At 39.4% G+C, this 14,952-nt stretch overlaps 2 protein-coding genes across 3 annotated transcripts; both read right to left on the bottom strand.

Annotated features, from left to right (window-relative positions):
- Nucleotides 1-51: 51 nt before the first annotated feature.
- Nucleotides 52-9,371, bottom strand: LOC306834486 (protein-serine O-palmitoleoyltransferase porcupine-like). Of its 2 annotated transcripts, none has more exons than XM_079360405.1 (15): nt 9,096-9,371; nt 7,689-7,832; nt 7,394-7,586; nt 7,225-7,268; nt 6,902-7,083; nt 6,656-6,786; nt 6,502-6,522; nt 5,524-5,538; nt 5,289-5,414; nt 5,088-5,188; nt 4,880-4,956; nt 4,701-4,764; nt 4,413-4,498; nt 2,316-2,426; nt 52-1,797 (listed from the first exon to the last, which is right to left on the bottom strand). In XM_079360405.1, the coding sequence occupies exons 2-15, from the start codon at nt 7,822-7,824 to the stop codon at nt 1,696-1,698; spliced, it is 1,389 nt and encodes a 462-aa protein (XP_079216531.1). In that variant the 5' UTR covers nt 7,825-7,832; nt 9,096-9,371; the 3' UTR covers nt 52-1,695. The 2 variants fall into 2 exon arrangements, with proteins under 2 accessions (XP_079216531.1, XP_079216530.1); XM_079360404.1 differs by lacking the exon at nt 9,096-9,371 and adding an exon at nt 8,961-9,078.
- Nucleotides 9,372-10,349: 978 nt separating this feature from the next.
- LOC306833372 (uncharacterized protein) lies at nt 10,350-13,534 on the bottom strand. Its single transcript, XM_079358606.1, has 4 exons — nt 13,217-13,534; nt 13,049-13,136; nt 12,123-12,255; nt 10,350-11,979 (listed from the first exon to the last, which is right to left on the bottom strand). The coding sequence occupies exons 1-4, from the start codon at nt 13,413-13,415 to the stop codon at nt 11,056-11,058; spliced, it is 1,344 nt and encodes a 447-aa protein (XP_079214732.1). The 5' UTR covers nt 13,416-13,534; the 3' UTR covers nt 10,350-11,055.
- Nucleotides 13,535-14,952: the final 1,418 nt, after the last annotated feature.

Genomic DNA, 14,952 nt, shown 5'->3' with positions numbered 1-14,952 from the left:
ACATTTAAAAAACAAATCACACAATGAATGAACGAGACAAAAGACAGTAAACAAGGTTTCATGTAAAATTTTATAAAAATATCATAGGTGTGTCAGTGCTTTCACATTTACAGGGAGCAAAATCGCCTTAAAGTAAATATCAGAACGATATCTAAAATACTGTACTCGTTGGGTTTTGGTGTATTACCTCTGCAGAGACTGAGCACTCTCAGGCATGAACGAACATTCAGACTCTAATCTAAAACACTACGTCTTACTCGAGGAGCAAACCCTTCTAGATATAAGGACGATGTCAAAAAGATGTGAACACCACCTGATACAGACAAACTCTGGATTATTTCACCAGGTGACTGCCAATTACAGAAAAGCATCATTAAAAGCAGCAGTGTCATAAAAATCTGGATAAATATTTTATATCGCGTTCAACTTTACCTAATGGAAGAAATACTTGAGATGTTTTCCCCCTAGTAAGACGTGAAATACCCTCATCATAAACTTTTCAATACTGAAGAGTGAAAGAGTGTCTGAAATGTCCACAAAGACTTTTTCTTTATAAATGCAAAGAACATATTCAAAGGGAATTATAAAAAAACACAAAACACCTATAGGTAATTTCACTACAATGAAATTAATCCAAAGACTAAACCATTCATTTTCTTTCTCTAAGTCACATAAAGGGGAAAATCATTATGAGCAACATTGTGATTTGCTGCCTTATAACCATATATCTGTGCTCATATTATTCAAACTTGAACATGCTCAAGAGAGAGTTCTCTCGTTTTAAGATGTCTGATGCTATTCTTTCTTACCCTGACAAATCACATGAAAGAAACATGTATTGTCTTTGTATTTGAAGCTTGGTTCGGCATATTTTTTTCTTTCCAAAATCCTCCTACTGGTCGGAAATGTGTCACTGAGCCTCGATGTTGGGAGGGTGAAAAAACTCCTTCAATAAGAAGCCACTGTAGTTTAGTTGAAATAATTCCTACATACAGTGAAAACTGCAGTTGTTCTCAACAAATGTACACTGAAGTCGTGTTTGAGAGATGTTTATAATTCTACAGTGTCCATTTGTTTCAGATTATTCAGGTTTTTCTATTTGACGGCTGAGGATGTTTAGACAGACAACCCTTTTTTCCATTTCATGGGATTTGTTAAAGATAAGAAACCATATAAAATCACCAGGCTAATCCTTCAAACCTAAAACTAAGATTGTAAAACACTTGAGGTGAGGGGAAAACCACATCTGGAGGACATCTGCTGCAGTTGAAGCTGAAAGCCAGATAATGTGCTCTATCATGTGTCCACAGAGAGGAGAGGAGCAGCCGATCTCCACCATGCTGATAGGTATTGATTGTGACTCACAGTGAGACATCGGTAACTGCTGTCACAACATGAGGGCTCGACAACTGCAGCTCTGATAAAGAGGGTGAGATACGGGGGTAAAAGGGAGGGAGGAGTGGGCTATCATTTCACGGATTTAAAAAAACGAGTTCCCAGCAGGTTGGAATAATAGATTACCCAGCCAACATGCGGCGCAACATGAACACTGCTTGTTGGTTTGTTGTTGATTGCAGGTTGATTGGGTTCTCTTCGGTCTGATGCAGAATAAAGTCACAGTGCAGAAGTAGAGAACCAGCCTTACAAACCTTTTTATTGCTTCCCTCACGTTCTCTGTTTCTCCATCTTGTGTGATTAGAGGATGAGACGGTACAAAATCCAGCATCCGAATGTGACCCAGTGGCTCGTCCAGCTCAGCTCTGACCACTTCTGAATGGTATGATGGGTTATATCATCCTGTAGGGGGCAGTGCATACTATATAAGCTGAATGGAAACAGGGCTATTCACAAATCTATACATGATAACAAGTTAAATTGAACAGGAATCGTAATTTTTTCATCCTTCCTTTATGCTTTTTTTTTCAAATCTAAAACTAATTCTGAATAAAAATAACTACATGGCAGTTCTCCTCTGTCCTATGAACTTTAAACACTACAGCTAAGGTTTCATTTCTATAAGGCATTTCACATGTCGGCATGTCACATAGTGTGCTGTGCATGTCATGGAGTGCAGAGTGTCATTCTAAACGGGTCTATTGGGTGGAGTATTTGTGACAGCTGAAAGGTTTTTTGGGGTCATAATTTCCCTTATCTCCATCTAGAAACACAGCATAGAGGGTTGCCGTTTGCTGTACAGATCTAGGATCTAGCAGATCTATATAAGGATCTAAAATATATATATTTTTAATGTATTTTTTTAATTGAATAGTATGATTCGAGTTGCATTTACTCTTCTCAATCTGTTGTGATCTCACCTCATCCTCCTCCATGTAGTCCACACTGGAGTTGAACACAGAGCCCAGGTATGTCAGGTGGAGTATTGCCAATGCGCTGAATGCTATGTTAATCATATACACCCATAGCTTCTGTAGAGAGAGAACCAAGACAAGCGTTATGTAAGAAGCAGGCACTTAAATCAATATTCCAGACACCATCTCTATCTTTGTCAATGTATTATGTGTGGGTTTTCTCTTTTTATCAGCTTCTTACAGAGACTTGATGAAGCAGATTAAGTGAACTGCTAACTCGTTAGAATATTATCTGCTTCGCCTTCAACTTAAATTGTTCCAAGTAAGGTGATGAATATTTTCTGTTATGGAGAAAAAACTCAAGATGTGAAATCACATTTTCTGGGGTTGTAACATATCTTTGTGCGTCTATCTTTGTGAGGGGAACGATTCACACTGTAGTGCAGTCCATGCAGGCTGCTTCTCCTTGGCATAAATCATTATTCCCCCGTCCCGCTGTTCTTGATGTGTGTAACCAATATAACATAAGGGATTTTTTGCTGGGCACCTGGCCAATAAACACCCAAAATATATCAACCGACAGCTCAAGGGGGGCTTCAGTATTTTAACTGCAGAGGATTGTTTTTTCTCTAGAATAAAACTCAATGTACACACAACTTCAACAAAACAACAAATATATCTTCTTCTTTCTTTAATGGGTTGTTTGGAGTATAAAAAAAAAACAGGATTGAGAGGTTCTGAATGCTAACTGGGCCAGAAGACCTGAAAGGTAGGCCCCCTTTGAGCACCTCCTGCTCTGAAAGGAAGTGCCAGCAGTGACAGTGCAATGGCCAATTGCACAAATAAAAAGAGTTGGAGGACCACCAGAATATGTAGAAAACATGTTCAAAACACCACAAGCCTGTGGTTGAAAAATATTTTTTAATTATGAAATGAAGACGAAGTAAATGTGTGTAAACAAAACAAAAAAAACTAAAGAAGAAAAAAAGGAGTTTGACATTTCGATAAAAAATATGAATAATTCTTGTCATTCCCAACACTCTCTCGCACTTGTCCGCATATTTTAGCTTAAAAACTGTAAGCACAGTTCAACAGCTATACTGGTATTGCCCAAAAGTTAAAAAGATGACAACCAGTGACATTCAAATAATTTACTGCTGCCTGCAAAGAACTAGTCCAGCAAATAACTCCCCTGCAAAATCCTTCAGCTTGCTATTTCCACTGACTCTCGTCTTTATGCTTAGCTAAGCTAATGGTCTACTGTCTTCAGCAGCATAGCTTCAGGTTATAGGACAAAATGACTTAGGGTGCATCCGAGATTAAAGAGGGTTCAGCTACAGTGAAAATAGTGTCAGTGTTATGGGTCCCTCGTGTGGTCCCTGGTGAACAGACAGGTCACGATCACAATCTGAGTCACTGTTTGCCTTATTATTTATCTTTTTGCATCCATTCAACTGAGGTTGCACCTCCTTTTGCACCTCCATAGAACTGAGCATAGATAGTCTTTATTGTATAGCATAGATGTTTAGCAAATATTTTTAGCATAGCTACATAGTCAGGCTACATTTTAAGCATACATGTTTTCGTACCTAACATAAATACTGTATTTAGCATAAACATGTCTAGCACACGTTTAGCATAAATACATTTATTGTATGTCTAATTTACATACTTAGTATTCATTTTAAGCATTCATATTCAACCAAATGCAGCGTTATTTAGCTTAGCTTACATAACAGAATTTTATTTGTGCTTCTTAAATGTACTGAGCACTTGTGTTCAGCTAAAATGTGTAATGTTTCGTGTTCATATTTAGCATGTTTAGTATTCCTGTTCAGTACAGCCTCCGTGTAGATACTCAGTTTTCCTACTTATTTAGGACACATATTTAGCAGCATGGCAACGCTAATTTACTTGTTCATTTTACTCTTAGCAAGAAAGAAAATTACCCCCCAAAAGATTCCATGTTAAAAAAAATTGCTTGTTTTCCACACGTCCAAGCTTTTTTATTGGTTTATATTTATAAGCAGAACTGCTAAATTGAATTGGCAAGTAATAAAGGCTCCCATTTCAGAAGGGAGCAGAGAAAGCGGTGCATATTACCTTTTTGTTCTTGTGAGTACAGTTTGGCTGACATTTCTTTGAGAGTACACAGGCGTTAAAAATGGCTGCAAGCCTCTTCCGCAACACTGAAACATAATAGAGGACCAACGCATTAAAAAGAAGTCAGAGTAAGAGTTCTTTTCCATCCATAAGAAGTAAATTACTAGAGCTGCAGTGGAAAGAAACAGTGTGTAATAGTGTGTGCAATTAGCCATTACTGCAAAGCTAAGCACCTTCTCTGAATGGAAAGGTTCTAATGTGGAAAAAAGACATTAGGCAGATTCTCACCGTTCTCAATGTACGTGATGAACCCAAGAGATATCAGCACCGCCCCAAGGTGAAAACTCAAACCCTACCACACAAAAAAAGTCAAATTAAATTATCAACTTGTTAAAACAAACACATAACAGTATAGGCTGCGAAGTTGAGGTATAATAGCTTATGTGCAACTTCCGGATAGCACTCACATGCAGAAGAGCGCTGGCTGTATATGTCACCATAATGGCTGAGAACGTCCCAAATCTGAGAGCACTCTTGAAAACATCTGTGAGATGAGAGCATCAGCTTGTTTGAGAGTGTCTGTTTAAATGAGCCATTATCAAGCCATTTATAATTAGAATGAAAAGAAAGAACAGCTGCTTCCATCAAGCCATCACTGTTGAAATGATAACTCACAGGTGTGCAGAAAGGAAGACATTGGTTGATTCCATGACGTCACCACCTCCACCATCGACCGGGGAAACTCTATGTTCAGTGGCTTGGATACAGTCATATCCCTACATAAAGGGCAAAGTGAATCTTATTGAGCCTCCATTAGCATTAGAAATAAAATTCATGAGAATTATTTTGAAGGTATACAGTAGGTGCAGTTCTGACCATTTGAGGTTGTCTTTCTCCTCTGTGAAACCCGCCCCTGCTAGAGTTGTAGTGGTCTCGCTCAAATACCCAACAAAATAATTGCTAAAGTGGAAGGACATGGTGTTCTCGTACGCCAGAAGCCACCTAAAGCAAGAACATCAAAAGAGGAAATTAGAGACAAATACAGTTTATTTCAGTTTCAGGTTAAAAAGAACTTGTTGAATTTATTATCCTGCAAATTCTTAAGACTTACTTTGCAGTAGTCCCTCTGAAAAGCAGAAGAATACAGAGAGAAAGAGTACAAGTTAATGTTAGTAATACATTCAATTAATATGAATTCGGTGTATGTAGTAATCTACGTATTTTCCAAGAGGGTAAACTAGTTGAAGTACAAAAGAGGGTGAGACAGGTGTCCTTCCCACTTGACTGCACAGAGAGTTATCAGAGCGTGTGGGATGGAGATGATATTTGCATGCAGGTTGAGGTGAGAGACAAATGAAAAACAGAAAATAGCATGCATTTGTGCAGTGTTTCTAAATACGTTTTTTAATATTGAACTACCTTAAAAAAACAAACGTTTTTTTCCAAATAACCCTATGTAAAGATGAATAATACAGCACTGTGCCAGCAGTGTCTCATCTTCTATACAACATGAAGTTGGTAGAGCATTTTCCATTATTAGGTCATCGGTTTGAGTCCCAGTCACAACCCTTTGATGCACGTCTACCACACTTTCTCGTACTCACATATGACATATGCTGGTGTCATACCAGCTGTTAGTTCATTTTTCCTCACAAAAAAGTTCTAGCACAAGGAGTTTTAAAGAGAGCAACACTTGTTTTCCTCATACTGACAGTGTTTGTTTTGTATCCCTTCTTCCTGTTTTAACCATATTGCTGCTTCATGTCTATCACAAATCCATTTTCTTATTGTCTATTCTTATTTTAAAAAAATATTTTAAAAAATACCTCAGGAAACATGCAGAGCACATCATACACAAAAAGTGAGTTTGTCTTAAACTATTGTGTTTGAAATGTGATTTATAAAACGTATGTATATTTTTGAAGGTATGTTTTGTAACTAGAAGAATAATACATGATGGATACATTTTAAACATCTTTAACAAATCTCATGTATAACACTCTGGGAAACAATGCATTTAAAAGATACAAATGTGAATGTGAAGGGGATAGTGTGTGTTGAGGATAGATGGAGTAAGACAATAACTCACCTGATCTTCCTCCTCTTTTTGCTGTAAAAAAAGAGAGGTCAGAATTAAGAAATAAGAAGAAGAAGCCAGGGCACAAGTGTGTGCGAGTATCTCTACGAATCTCTCTCTATATACTGTATATGATTATATTTAATCAATTGTTATCTGTGCTCACCTTCGTAGCAGCTTGTCTCCAAAAACTGGTATGAAATAAGGGAAAAGGTAGGGAGCAACACAGTTGGAAATAACAAGGCAGACCTGGCTCTTCACCCAGCTAACAGACACCTTTAAAAGCCATGAAAAGCTCTGAAGGGAAGAAAGAATTTATGATTTAAACAGTTAGCATCTCACCTCTGGATAAATCTTCAAATCCCTGCCTCCCACCTCATAAAGTTCTTTAAAGATATTGTTTTGCACTCACCAGCTTACGTCCTTCTAAAGCTTCTTTGTAGCTGTTGAAGCTGATCCACGGACCAAAGATGACCGTGCCAACGAAGTAAATGTAGCCCATGAATTCAATGGGTGAGGGCACACTGGTCACAACACCTCTATCCAAATCGAAGGCAAGAGAGATTGCTTTCATGGCAACCACCATCTGAGAACCTGGACGACAGCAGTGTCACATCAATACTTAAAAGTGTCCAAAATCAGAGTATTATCATAGCTAATAATTAACCTAAAACAATCACATGTGTTGCTATTATCTATCAGAAAAGTGTTGCTGCATGCAGAAAATGTGCCCACCTCTCATCTTGTGCCAGTTTGTGGTGTCCATCATGTGCATCTCTCTGAGAAAAACAGATAAAAATAGATTCAGTTTTGATGTGATTCTCACCCTGAATCAAGCTTCTTTTGAAACACAGATTTGACGTGTGCTAATGAGCTGTCAGGCATCAAAGGTGGACGCTCCTACCCCAGCAGCAGGTAGATGAGCACAGTGATGGAGAGGAAGGTGCCTCTGATTGTAGAGTGGCGGCACAGGAAAAGGAAGAGGTAGCAGAGGAGGCTGAGGAGGACCACCCAGATCATATGAAGCTCAAAGAACAGGTAGAGAGTGTAGAAACCTCCTGCTACTGTGCCCAGGTGTTTCACGAAGGAGGGAAGGCCTGACAAAGCGAGATAGATGAATAACAGATAGAACAGGGGATTATGATGAGGTAAGCTGTACGTAGGTAAGTAAAACTGAGGGGGCAGAAAATAACTCTCACCCAGCATCCAGAGGAGTCGACAAAGCAGGCAGATAACCAGCAGCTGCCATACCTGCTCCAGACCCTGCTGAGCTGTTGGCAGCAGGCAGCCATGAGCAAGCTCCTGGAAAAACTTCTGTCTGCTGAACACTCCCATATCTTGACCTAAAAAGCACAAGGAAGACATCTTTACAGCAACAATGTATGGCACCTGCACTGCTGGAGTCCGCATTACAATGCACAAATAGGGAATACCGTAGAGGACTGTAGAATACCTTTGCAAAGTTGCAGAAAAGCATAGGTAGCTTTCTAAATCATACGCAACTGACACAGCACACTCAAACTTCACTTCCCAGCATGCACTGCACATCAGTACAAATCTGAGCAAATTTATGCATTAGCTATTCATTTTTTAGTGCTGACCTCAAAATCTATAATGCAAAGAATTGTGATATCTTAAACTTATCACTCAATATGAAGAGACATGGTCAGCCTCAAACTTGAAATCCCAAAAATGCATGGCTCTTATTGAATATCAGCACAGCCAAAGTTTAAGGGCTGTCATCAAAATGTTTTGGATTTTTTTTTTTTTTGCAAACTCAGATTGTCTCTCCATATGATTAATCTCTCACTAACTGCATTTACACATATAAACACTCTCAAACTTAAAATCCCAGCATGCTGTATGTCTGACTACAAACTGTGCAAAAGCTAAAAAAGTGTAAGTGCGAACAATAATATTTAATTATTCACATTTTTTGGGTAAGTTTTAATGAAACAGTTCTCTAACTCATTCTAAAGAAACTTCAAATCCCAGCATGCACAGCAGTTAACAACAAATCTATGCAAATTAATGTAATGACTATCAGAATTTCAGAGCCAACCATTAAGTATCATTGGCTATTTTTCGTGTCTACAATGTATGATAGAGCTCACTTAAATTCTGAATCAAATGTCTCAAACTCTTTCCTGATAGGAGCCTAATGATGGGAAGAATTAAATATCTGGATGTTACAAAGTGCAAAGATCACAGCACAATAACCTTCAGATTTAGATAAATGTATTGTAACCACGGTGAATAAAAGACTTAATCGCAGGGTAAGTATGATGATATAGTAGAGACACATACTATTCTTCAAGGCATGCTTCCTCCGCAATGCAGTCGACCAAGGGGACGAGTTGACTCACAGCTGCCTTAAAACAACCACTGCATTTACAGTGCAGCCAGCTCAGCGCCAGAAAGCAAATAAATAAATTGGATATGATGCGGGGAAACTGATGAAGATTGCTAACCTTGCTTCACCTCGCCATCGGGATTTGTAGTCATGCCACGAACGTACTTGAGTGTTGTTCCCCCAGCCCCCCACGTCGGTAACAGCTAACTGGGCGCCCCGGGCATGCCAGTTTGTTCTCCGGGGATGAACTCACCCTTTGAGAGCAGCAGCTGGAAGGTTTCCTCCCCGTGTTTCCACCCGGGTGCCTTCCCGTCCCTTCAAAGTCAGTTAAGCGTGTGTGCAGCTGCAGTGTTTTTTAAGCGCACTATGTCCAGATGATGCTTATCTGGAAGACTCCCATTGTCACAGCATCAGCACCACTTGCCTGTCATCTAGGCAGCCGAGCGAGGAAATTATCAACCAATCAGTTGCTCAAGCCAGGGGGACGTCAACCAAATCATTGCGATCGTCTGGCTTGAGTGACATCCAAAGCGACCAATCAAAATCCTCAGCCATCATTACTTGTGGATTCTGACCAATGGGAAGCGTACAGCGTACAGATGGGACTCAGGCAGCAGACAGTATACTCGCATGTGGATGAGAGATGTGGTTCAAGAGGCTTTCAGAGGGATAAATTGTGGGCATGGCTAAAAACATCAATGTAACCTACTTTTTTCTGTGGGAAAAACTCTTTAGCCACAAAAACAAATTAATATTTATGTCTCAGTGACATTGAAAGTATTTTTAAAAAGGGCATAGAGCGGCAGAAAAAAAAGAAAAAAAAAAGTGCTTGAACTCTATGCACTAGGTAATATGGTTTTAAAAGTGAAGCTATTCACTTTTTAAGTGAATAAAAATAATAAGTTTAAGCTTTATAGATAGAAGGGACTTACCCTATCTATACACGCATACACCCTTAACTACACAGAGATACACAGACTGAACTATTAAGCAACAGCTTCATACCACAGTAGTTCAGGTTAAGCAGTGACAATGACCAGAAAAGTCAAACCAAATAAAGGCGGTAACCTTATCATCATACTTGGGGATTTTCTCCTGCAAAGGGCTTGTATGGCTGCAGCTCTCAACACAAGCTGGCCATTTTAATGCTTTATGACACACTATTAAGAGGTCGCTTCAAGGCGACCAGGAAGACAGTTTGAGGTCACTGTAACAATCCCTCTAATGACGCCACCAGGAAATGTTTATCACCAGGAAACATTTGTTAATCTTTGTTTTACATGCATCTTCAGAGATAGTGTTTTCAGTGTAAACATTCTCACAGCAATGTCACTATGACAGAAAATGTTCGACTTGTCTCCCATCACGATGTTTTAAAGGTCAGAACCGCAGCAGCAAGGAGACTAGTGTGTTGCTTCGCTTCTGTTCACCAGGTAAAGTTCTGGATGACTCTAAAAATCTCAAACAGGTAGTTTCTTCTTTTGTATTAACTATGTCACTGAGATACTGAGAGGATTACAAAATCTTTATTAAAAAGGAGAACAAACAAAAAAGCAAACAAAGCCAACAAACGTGTGATGCCTGACTTCAGGAAAGCTGAGGTAGATGGGATGAATGCAGTTTTAAAATTCAGGCCTGTTAAAATACTTTTGTACTCACAAAACACAACATTCATTTTCTAACACGACAGAATCCCGGATACAAAGACTCTTATTTAAGCAGCATTATGATGTAAGGCACCGAGGTTAAAATCGACGCTGATTTGGACTGACAAAGAAAACGGGAATAACATTCACAGGACACAAAAATCATTGTAACACAAATTCAAAATATGACAACTCCATCCCAAAGAACAGCACATAGAGTGAGACATTGGAAGAATAATGAGCCTTTTTTTAAAGCTCAACTTAACACACTCACACGTGTGTGAAGCGTCTGGGTTAGGAGTAAAATGTTAAACAAAAAAGTAAAGAGGAGCTATTTCATGACTCTTCTTTCTAACTATGATTTTGGCTGTAGCGTTACATCATTGCACATTACATCCAGCGTGATAGCTGAGGGTACATTGCAGGGAAACAAAGACCTCAGTCAGCGTTTCTTCTTTAAAAGTGACAAACTGCTCGGATCAGAGCACCATCAGAGGATCCCTCCATCCTCTTTGTCTGGCTCAATGCTTTCTCCCCCGCAGGAATCAGCAGCACTGGCGCTCCTTCCTACTCCTTCTCTTTCTTAATACGTCTCGTTTTGCTGAGAAGATAGTTATAATCTCGTGTCACCTTAAAGAAAGGAGAGGTGAGACGCCTTGGCGAAAAGATCTGTAGAGAGGGTGGGAGTTCTACGTCTTGGGGGAGACTGGACTGGCTGAAGGATGGAGTGGAGAAAGGTTTCTTAAACACAGAGGTCTCTGGGTTCTCAGGTTCTGGATATGACATGGAGGAAGGTTTTTTCAACACAGGTAGAGGGATTTCTGATAAGACCCTGATGTGTGAGGGTGGAGGAAGGGGTTTTAGGGTCTTAGACGGTTTTTCAAGGGAAGGAAATACAATCTGTTTTGAAGTTGTTTGCAGGGGCGTTACAGTTATGGTGCTATGAGGACCATCATATCGGTCAGTTATCTGTTTTTTTGTCTGGTCTTTTGGCGGAGTGATGGAGGACTCCTCTTCGATCTCTGTGACAGACTCCTTTTGTGGCAGGAATAAAACATGGTTATGAAGCTGACAGAAGAGAACCCCACAAATAGGGCACCTCCTGCCATCTTTGAGATGCAGCAGTTTGTGACGCTTGAGGTGATGGGTGGTGGTGAAAGATCGGTCGCACATGTTGCACGGATAAGAAGGTTCGGGGACTTGCTGGTCAGCTTGCTCAGCTCCATCTGTGAAGAGCTCGTCACAGCTTTCCCCGCTGAAGGACTTTCCCTCTGCATGAAGCTGCCTGTGTTTTAAAAGCTTTGAGACATCAGTGAAAGTCTGCTTGCAAAGCTCACACAGATACCCCCGAGCTGGAGTGAAAACACGATGCAGGATCACAGTGACACTCTTTTTGCCTAGTTCTGGGATCCCTGTTGGTTCTGTCAATGAGGATGATGTTTTAGGTTTCACTGCTTTATTTTCTGACTTGTTGGTCAATGTTTCTTCTTTCTGAGAAAAATACACACAAAAGAACTCACATTTCAGGTCAACTGCCAAGACCTCAAAACAAAACAATGACACACACACAAATTTTACAATTTCATATTTCTCAAAAGCAAAAACAGATTACTAAATAAATTAGTAGTTGATACCTTTAGCACTAATGTCTGTGTGTTTTCACTCAAATCAGAGGACTGGAGGTCTGCTGGAGAATCAGGTTGAATTATTGTGTCTTCCGTTACAACATGGGCTGACCGGCGCTTCCTTTTTCTACGACCCATATACCTTTGAAAAAGAGGACAGGAAACCAAATCAACTGAATTCACAAATAAAATGTGCAACTTTAGTATAATCCTTAAGGCAAAGAAAGCACATTTTCTTTAAAAAAAAATAACGTGTGACAAACAGATGGGTGCAAAGAGGCTGCAAAATTACTTTTACAATTCTAGAGTTCATTTAGCAGACGCTTTAATCCAAAGCGACGAACATCAGAGTTTGTACAACATATGCAAGGATCTAGAAATGAGGAAACAATGTCAGTAAATGTGAATGAACGGTTTTATATCCAATCGACACACACATGCTGACACAGGTGTTCATAAAAGAGCTGGGTCTTTAGCTTTTTCTTAAAGGTGCAAAGGGACTCTGCGGATCAGAGGGAATTTGGAAATTGGAAGACAGAGAAGACTTCACAGACCTACTGTTTAAAAAAATGCAATGAAGAGCTTGTAAACAAAACTGGTTTTCTTGCAGCCAATTTTTAAACTATACCTCAGAGCCTGGAAATGATTGGAAATTAAGTTTGTGAGGAATGAAAATTATTACATTTATCCACATAACACACCTAGCATTTCTTATGAGAATATATAAAGATGAAACATGCAATCATCATGAAAGCTTTATTGGCAACATTTCCCACTCATTTTGGCATATGAACTAAATTTGTGAAATCATTTCCCTCCAGCGACATTTCAAAATGACAACAACACAGGGCTAAAAACCTCCAATAACACAATGATTACTTGCTTACTAACCTGAGCTGTAGCTCCCTTTGATAAGAAGGATTTCTGTAACTCACCATTGTCTTTTCTTTTTCGGGATTTGTTTAGTGCAGGTAAACACAGAAGGCACAAAGTCAGGACTGTTGTAATCCATGGACGCTTCTCCTGTAAATATATTAAACACAATGCAAATGTTGAGTCAAACTGTCGCTTTTAGCATGATAATGGTAGCATGGCTAACTGACCTGAGATAAAATGAGCGCCACACACACGAACGTTTCCTCGGAGTCCCTCGGCGCTGCCGTTCACTTGTTGGATCGCCGTTAACCATAACGTCCTCCGGTTGGCCTGAAACGTCCGATATCCTGAAGGAATCCTGTAAAACTTCAGTTTTCTGCTTGAGGAATGTCGATTTTTACAGCCAGACACACAACAAGCCGACATTTTACTGTGTAGGAGAGTTTGTGTTGGGGTGTTTTAGCTCCGGCAGAGGAAGTTTATCCAACGAAACAAAAGTACGACTTCCGTTGCCAAGACGCGCGCGCATCCAAGACTATGAGCCAAGCTCAAAAACCACTAAAAACAGAAACAATACATGTTTAAATTGTTTTACTCTTCAGTTGAATACCCCCATATTTTTGGACAGTAACTCGAACTATACAAAGCAGAAGAGTTTGATGTGCTCCTTTTTTGTGTCTTGCTCTGACCCAGTGATTACCAGCACACACGGTGCACTGAGGCCCCCTGCTGGCCGGTGTTACGCTGAATTCAGTCACCCTCAGGATTTTGTGACCTCGATAAAGACAAATGGTCCAACATTCAAGACACGGAGTAAGTCCAGTGCTGTCTGTCATGCATAACTCTCGTGTGTCTTGAATGGTCAGTAACTCAGTCTTACTATAAATGAAAATTATTCGGACACATCTCGTCAATGAAAATGGAAAAAGAAGCATCAACGATAAGGAGATAGATAGGTCAGTGCATAATAGAAATAACAGCTTTACAGGAAATAACATGTTGAAGCAGGTAGCCTATAATTTCTGCTCTGTCTGTGTGTGTGTGTGTGTGTGTGTGTGTGTGTGTGTGTGTGTGTGTGTGTGTGTGTGTGTGTGTGTGTGTGTGTGTGTGTGTTGTATGGATCAATGCAGGATTACTTTGTCAGAGTGTCCTTCTCATGAGGTGTAACTGACACAATTGCGTCTTCTGCATTTTCCCCGAAAATATAGTAAAGGGCATTTTTAAACAACAACTGTTTCAGCATTAGAGTATTTTCTCCACAGTAGCAAACCTTAAACACATTACTACTCCCTCAACTGTAATGGCCTCTATCTTGTGACTAATAACAAACCACACAGAGGCAGTAATGAGGATGTGTTTATACCTCCTCTGCTGTCTTGTAGCCCATTATAGCCTTTGTCTGGTTTCTTTGTAATGGTATGTTATTTTGCCTGGTGTTAAAATATGTGTTTTCAGCAGGTTTTTTTAATTTATTATCAAGGTAATTTAAAAGACCTAAAATATTTAAACCAATGTCTTTTAAAACTTTGGATCAATATTTTCTACAGGTTTCATATGATCATACATGATAGGCGAGCAAAAGCCACTTTTATCCACAGTTTTAGCTCTACCTTGTCCATGCTCAGTAATTATTGAACGTCAACCGGCTGCATTTCTGACTCGTTGATGTGTTTTTTCCGAAAATCTGTGGAGCAGAATAAGATTTATCAGGCTTTGGCCACATATATATTTAAGTTAGTGTTATTTTTTTCCCATTGGTTTTGTTGACAATTTGTTGAAAAATATAAACTATAACTAGGCCTATTATTTGTGTCTGTGTCAGTACTCCACCAACAGAGGTCACTGTTGTTTAAAACCAAAATAATGGTTTCCTGTTTGAAAAACAATACACACATCAACAGTGAAGCTATTTTAAAAATGAAATACTGAAAGAAAACTAAAATTTACACCAAATTTAATATAT

This window comes from Symphodus melops, assembly GCF_947650265.1.
Source record: "Symphodus melops genome assembly, chromosome: 13".
Classification (NCBI taxonomy): domain Eukaryota; kingdom Metazoa; phylum Chordata; class Actinopteri; order Labriformes; family Labridae; genus Symphodus; species Symphodus melops.
The sequence above is the reverse complement of the archived record's forward strand: the minus strand, read 5'-3'. Positions and strand labels throughout refer to the sequence as shown.